At 41.8% G+C, this 6444-nt stretch overlaps 1 protein-coding gene across 1 annotated transcript in view; it reads right to left on the minus strand.

The window, feature by feature from the left end:
* Positions 1-5116: 5116 nt before the first annotated feature.
* The window catches only part of MESDC1 (mesoderm development candidate 1), a 6476-nt gene continuing 5148 nt past the window's right edge, over positions 5117-6444 (minus strand). Inside the window, exon 3 of the mRNA XM_008587592.1 lies at positions 5117-6101. Coding sequence (XP_008585814.1) covers positions 5768-6101 — 334 coding nt within the window. The 3' untranslated portion in view covers positions 5117-5767. The remainder of the gene's footprint in view (positions 6102-6444) is intronic.

Genomic DNA, 6444 nt, shown 5'->3' on the forward strand with positions numbered 1-6444 from the left:
ATCTAATGTTTTAGAGAATCTGGACAGGAGGTTTGAAAGCACACATAGCACTTTAGAGCAAGACTGAGAAAACAGGGCTATGTTCATTATTTAGGCCATCCTTGAAGATTTACAATACACTGGTTGTGTCCATTAATGGAAGGGTAAAGGTAAAGTCATTAAGAAAAACTGACTTTAACATGAAGTGTTTAAGATAATACTTTTGATGACTGTATGAAGTAGACAGAACTAGTCTGATAGCGCTCATCCCAAGGCCTTGCACTTCATGGGAATTCATTATAAATATTTGATTTAATTTTTACAACGGGAAGAGAGAGGCACAAATGTTTAGATGACATGCACAGTGAGTAATACCTGCTACCTCCCGAGATTGCGCTAAGGAAGGACCCAATTGCATAATATACATGAATATGCTATATAAACTAAAAAGGTCTAAATAAACATAACGAATGCCTAAGTTCCCACAGTAAAGAAGAAAATCATGATTCAGTCATGGTCACCAAATTTATCTCCTAAAACAGTGCTTCTCCAATGTTAATGTGACAGAAATCACCTGGAGCGCTTGCCAAAGAGCAAGTTCTGACTGGGTAGATCCCAGTGTGGACGGGGCCAAGAGTCTGTGTATGTTCCAAGTTCCTGCGACCACCCTTGTGGGTATTAAGGCTCCAAAAGATCATCCTCATTCTTGGCGTATGGTCAGCCTTAGAGGGAGGGTATATTTCCTGAGTACATTGCAGACTTTGATTATCCTTAAAGAGAGCTTTGGAATAAGTCTGGATGCTACACTTGGTTGTAAATATAGTACTTTACAAACTCAATAGCAAAGTGCTATTTGTTGGGCAGTCAAAGGACTAAAGGGCTGATTTTTAATTAGGTTGTCTGCTATTTCCAGTTTTCTAGAACAAGAATCAACAACATGTAAAAATATAAAAAGCTATTTTGCTACATTATTATATGATTTTGGCTCATCTCAAAAGGGTGGTGGGAAGTGGGGGAGAACTCTGTATTTGTAAACACACACAGATGCCAAAAGGACTCTCAAAGAGTTCATATTAACAAGAGAGACCAAATTGCCTTCTCCATCTGAAGAAAAGTTCTCACAATATCCAGGAGAAAAAAGGACACCTGAGCAAGCAAGGAACTTGCAGAAATGCTGTTGCCACCTGATACAGAAGTACTCGGAGGGAATCAAAAGAAACTAGCAGACACCATAGGGCACTTGTTCCCCAACCTGGGCATGCACCCCAGTCACCTGGGCTGGATAAGACACAGCTTTGCCCCGAGAGTTGCTGAATGAATAGGCCTGAGGCAGGGCCCAGGAGTGATGCTGGAGGTGCCTGGACTTCAAGCAGCACTGAGTCTTACACAGCAGTGTTTGAAAGGAGAGGAACCATGTTTAACTCTCACAGCTGTACCCCAGCACCCAGTACAGTGCTTGGCACACAGTTGGCCCCCAATAAATATTTGCCAAATGAACGGCCATTATAACTTTCCTTTTCAGGAACAACTTTACTACTTGCTTATGTATACTTGCTGCAGGCATCTTATAAACACATTCCTTTCAAAAAACAATTACACATGTGCCAGACACTATAGCCCTTAACCTTAAGGGACTTACACTCAAATTGACCCCAATCACAGACACCAGTATTACATTTTTCCTTATAATATCCAGACAGGTAAATCGTTGGGACTTCTGCCAGGAAGTGAAATGGAAACAACTGACCTATCCAAACACCACCAAAGAAAAACCCTACTGAGGCAAAAAGGACCAAAACATTTCACAAACACACACAAATACACACACACACACGCAATTTAAATCAAGACAAGAATTTGGTGGGAGAGAACACAAATTATCTGTGTCCACACTGGAAACCCAGAGATGGTCTCCTTAAGGACCCTTCCAGTTGCTGGAAACCTGACGGCAGCTCAAGGAACAGCCCTGGGTGGAAATGCTGCTAAGTCTTCACGCATATCTTCACAGATTTCTCTTCTAAGTCCTTTCACACTCACTGAGAAAAGCTCAGAAGGGGCTTTGGCAGTCGCTTTTCAAATCCTCTGCCTGATCTGCATGTTACCATAGTCACATTCATTAGGAAAAACAGGTGTTTCTGTTAAAATTAGCTGTTTCAAACTGCCAAACATTTTAGATTCCTTTGCCAATTAAAAAAAAAAAAAACTGTAAAATAACCAATCAGATATAACTAATGTTTCCAGAATTATAAAGATGACAGGGGTTGGGGGAGGAAAAAAAGGAAACACACACATGTAATTTCTGCATTTCCTAACATTAACCCAGAATAAATAATAAAGGCCAAGCTCAAAATAGCAAAAAAAAAACAGAGCTGAGCTTTTTTCTGTCTAAATCTTATGTCTGAAAGCCTGTTTTGTCCCATTTACTTGGGTAGGCTGTCACAAATAATGGGTTTTGTTCAGAGAACTTAGCCATAATGATTTCCTTTTCTCATGACCATTCAAAGGAAGAAGGGGTGTGCATTAAGCATGATAGGGGTTGGGGGAGGAAAAAAAGGAAACACACACATGTAATTTCTGCATTTCCTAACATTAACCCAGAATAAATAATAAAGGCCAAGCTCAAAATAGCAAAAAAAAAACAGAGCTGAGCTTTTTTCTGTCTAAATCTTATGTCTGAAAGCCTGTTTTGTCCCATTTACTTGGGTAGGCTGTCACAAATAATGGGTTTTGTTCAGAGAACTTAGCCATAATGATTTCCTTTTCTCATGACCATTCAAAGGAAGAAGGGGTGTGCATTAAGCCTGAGTAAGAAAACTTGTCCTCCAAAGTCAGAATCCAAGGATTGATTTCTTAAATTAACTCTAGCGTGATTTAATTAAAAAAAAAATCAGGCCATTCTGATTTTATTCCTGGAACCAGTATCTGTGCTGACCTTATTAAACCCTGTTACAAGATAGGTCTCATGCTCCTTTTTAAAAATCAAGGGCTATTTAAAAAACAAGTTTTGGGGCTGGTTGGTTAGCACACTTGGGAGAGTTTGATGCTAGTAACACCAAGGTCATGGGTTCAGAGCCCCCATACTGACCAGCTGCCAAAAAAGAATAAATAAATAAAACGTAAAAAACAAGTTTAGCAACCTGGTATATTGGAAGAAAGTTAAAATGCCAAAGACCTCTGCCCAAATCCCTTGCCTAGCCAAGCAATGCAGACATACTGAAATACGTGCACTCTTTACTCTGGCTTCTTGAGACTTACTAGAAAAAAAGTACAAGCAGAATTCAAGACACCTGCTGGGAGAAAAAAAATCTGAACTTTATCTTATAGGCAAAGGAAAAGAAAACGATTAAAAAACCACTTTTCTTAAAGTTTGAAACTTCTATCAGCTTAAAGGATTTTGAATATTACATGCCAAAACCTTTGGCATACAGAAACACTGAGGGCAACTATAGCTAAGAGAAAGAAGTTTCAAAATTAATTTGGTGACTATCTAGTTAATTTCATCCAAGTAAATAAGGAAAGTTATTTTTTTCTTTTTCTTTTGTTGGCTTGAATTGTCTTGCAAATAGCTTCTGCAAGAAATGAGTCCAGGAAAAAATTGGCAATTCTTTTTTTTTTAATCAAATACCAAATTTACAGATTTCTGGCCTTATTTTACTTTGTGTTTGTTCGTTTCAGTTTACACTTCGTGATCTGCATAGCCTAAATGAACCATGTAATTATAAACTCTATCATTACCTGTGTAAATCTAATAAATACAAGTAAAGTAAAAATTTCTGTATGCGTACACAATTTTCACTGGCACATGAGTTAGGAACCCCCTTTCTCCCACAAATTTTTCATGAATATTATCCAGACTTTTAAAAAGTGGGGAGAAGAGTAAACATTCCCAAGGTCATTTTCTTTAAAGGCTTAAAAACCTTAAATCTACCAAGTCCTAAGAGAAAAACAACTGCTCTCTTGATCGCTCTTAAAAAATGTACATACCCTACCACTTTCAGACTTTTTCAAACTCCAAACTCAAAGCAGCAAAACAGCCCTATTCTTACTCAACACAAGTTTAAAGACCTTTTCATGTTCTTGTAATAAAACATCCATTCAAGCAAGCACAACAGTCAATATGACTTTCTTCTAATTACAGCAAAAAATTCTTTCTTTTCACATCTGTGGGAAATGCAAAGGTTTAAGCACAACAAATCAAGAAAAATGTAAACTGCACAAATTTAAAGCATGTATGTGCTTTTATCCAAGTGGCCCTCCCAGGCTTCAAGGTAAATAAATTTGTTGTACTTTTAGTGGAAAAATGTTTAAAAGTTAACTAGGTTCAGCAAAACTATACATCCCAACACCACCACCAAAAAAAAAAATTAATTCCTTAAAATATCTGCAGAAAAGACAAAGTATCTCAATATAACCCCAAACATCAATCAACAAAGCATTCTTCCAACATACAATCGACCACAGCATACCTTAGACCCAGGTCATAAAAATAAGCCCTTTGCCTATTATGCTGTGACTCCAGAAAGTTCTTAACACTTCCAGAATACCCCTTCCTCTATTAAACGGTCTAGAACCCCTCTTTTTTCTAAAACCATGAGGATATTGTCTGAATAGACCTGTCTACATTAAAGATGCTACATACTCTTTCTTGACATATACTACTTTTACAGTTCATACAAGATCCTTGGAGTTGGGAAGGCTGGCATACTGCAAGGATTAGGAAATGCTTTAGTCTGAAAATGACAAGCAGAATACCGACCAGACTTCAGTCAGCCTGAACCACTGCTTATTTTGATGGAAAGATGAGCTAGACAAAAAGAGATGAGACAAAGGGAGCTAAACTACTTTCCAGGAGAAACTAGACTCAAGACAAGAACCCCTACTAACAGCCAGTCTGGAGCACTGTCCAATCACATTTGTGTCACCTGCCTTTAAAAATAGAATTTTTCTGGCACATATGTCTCTTCTTCAGTTCTAGGCTGCTCAAATGCGTAATTCTTGAGGAAAAAGCAGAAAGGGTTGGGAATTGGGGATCCACCCTCTACTACTGAAGTAGCCTTTCCATAGTCCCTGTCCATACCTGACATGCAGCATGCAAAATTACAATTATTGAAATATCAACAATAATTGCAGAAAGCCATCTGAGAAACATAACATTTTAATAGATGAAATAAATACTCCAGTACATGCAAGGTAAAAACTTGACACTGGGGGAAAAATAATCACTCTATAGTGTAAATTAAAAAATAAAACACACGCTCACAGTAGCTTTCCCCCCATTTGCAAATCACATGGCCAAGTCATACTCTTTCCACACCAAGTATACTCCCAATTCAACACGATTGCTTAAAAAAAAATAACAACATACAAAAAAGGTAGCTACATCCATGTCTAAGGAGTGAAAACTGAGGTAACCTTTCTTTTAATTATGAAAAAAAAAAGAAAAAGAAATGAACCCATGACCTCCTTCCTGCCCAATTAATAATAAAATTTAGTTGAGAAATTCCGGAAGACGGGCTGGGATAGGGGTTGGCTGGATAATGCTGCAACCAGCAGATACACATCTTCCATAGCCCAGTCCCTACTGCGTGGCTGGTGGACATCTCGGCCCTCCGGGTGCGCATGTAAGGTGTGTGCATGGCCCTGCCCTTTGGAAGATTCCTCTCGAGCATTTAACATGGGGGGTAGGGGGCGGCTTCACCTATGATTTCTTTGGTATAAATGGAGAGGGGTAGAGAGTAAGTATCTTCCTTTAGTCTGGGGGTGGAAGAAGGGGTATGGGAGGGGGGTGCTAATTCACAGAATTGGAATTCACTGGCGGGAAAGTCCTGGGCGAAGACCTCTCCCTTAAAGCCTGAGATAGCAGGGTGCAGCCTTCAGACACGGCGCAGGCCGAGTTCCTCAGCCTCTCCCTGTGGTCCGACATCTTGGCGCCCCCGTCCGGGTGCTGCGCCAGATCCCTGAGGCACTGGGTCAGGAGCACGCAGGCCGACACCACGCTCATGGCGCCGCCCAGGATGGCGGTCTGCACCGCCTTGCCCTCGGCGCTCACGGCCGCCGCGCGACCCAGGAACTGCGGCTCGGTGGCGAAGCCCACCAGGGCGCTCACCGCCTGCACCAGGGGCCCGCTGAAGAGTGCACAGCGGCTGCGGGCCAGCTCGCTGGGTGCCGCTTTCACCTCGCGCACACAGGCCAGCAGCGCCGACGCGCTCGTGCTCATGCACTTGACGCCCAGCTTGAACTGTTCGCGCGAAAAGCGGTCCCGCGACTTGTCACTGGCCAGGGCGCACGCGTCCGTCAGGAACTTGAGGTTGCGCGACAGGCCCTGCGACACCTCCAGCAGCAGCTGCGGCGTCATGTCGGCCAGCGGTGTGGCGCGCAGCACCGCGCAGCCCTGCTCCACCTCGTGGCGGCAGCGCGTCACGCGGTAGCGGTCCACCAGGCCCGGCTGCGCGGGCCGCGCGCCCG

The sequence above is a fragment of the Galeopterus variegatus genome, unplaced genomic scaffold (genome assembly GCF_000696425.1).
Source record: "Galeopterus variegatus unplaced genomic scaffold, G_variegatus-3.0.2 Scaffold4461, whole genome shotgun sequence".
NCBI classification, from domain to species: domain Eukaryota; kingdom Metazoa; phylum Chordata; class Mammalia; order Dermoptera; family Cynocephalidae; genus Galeopterus; species Galeopterus variegatus.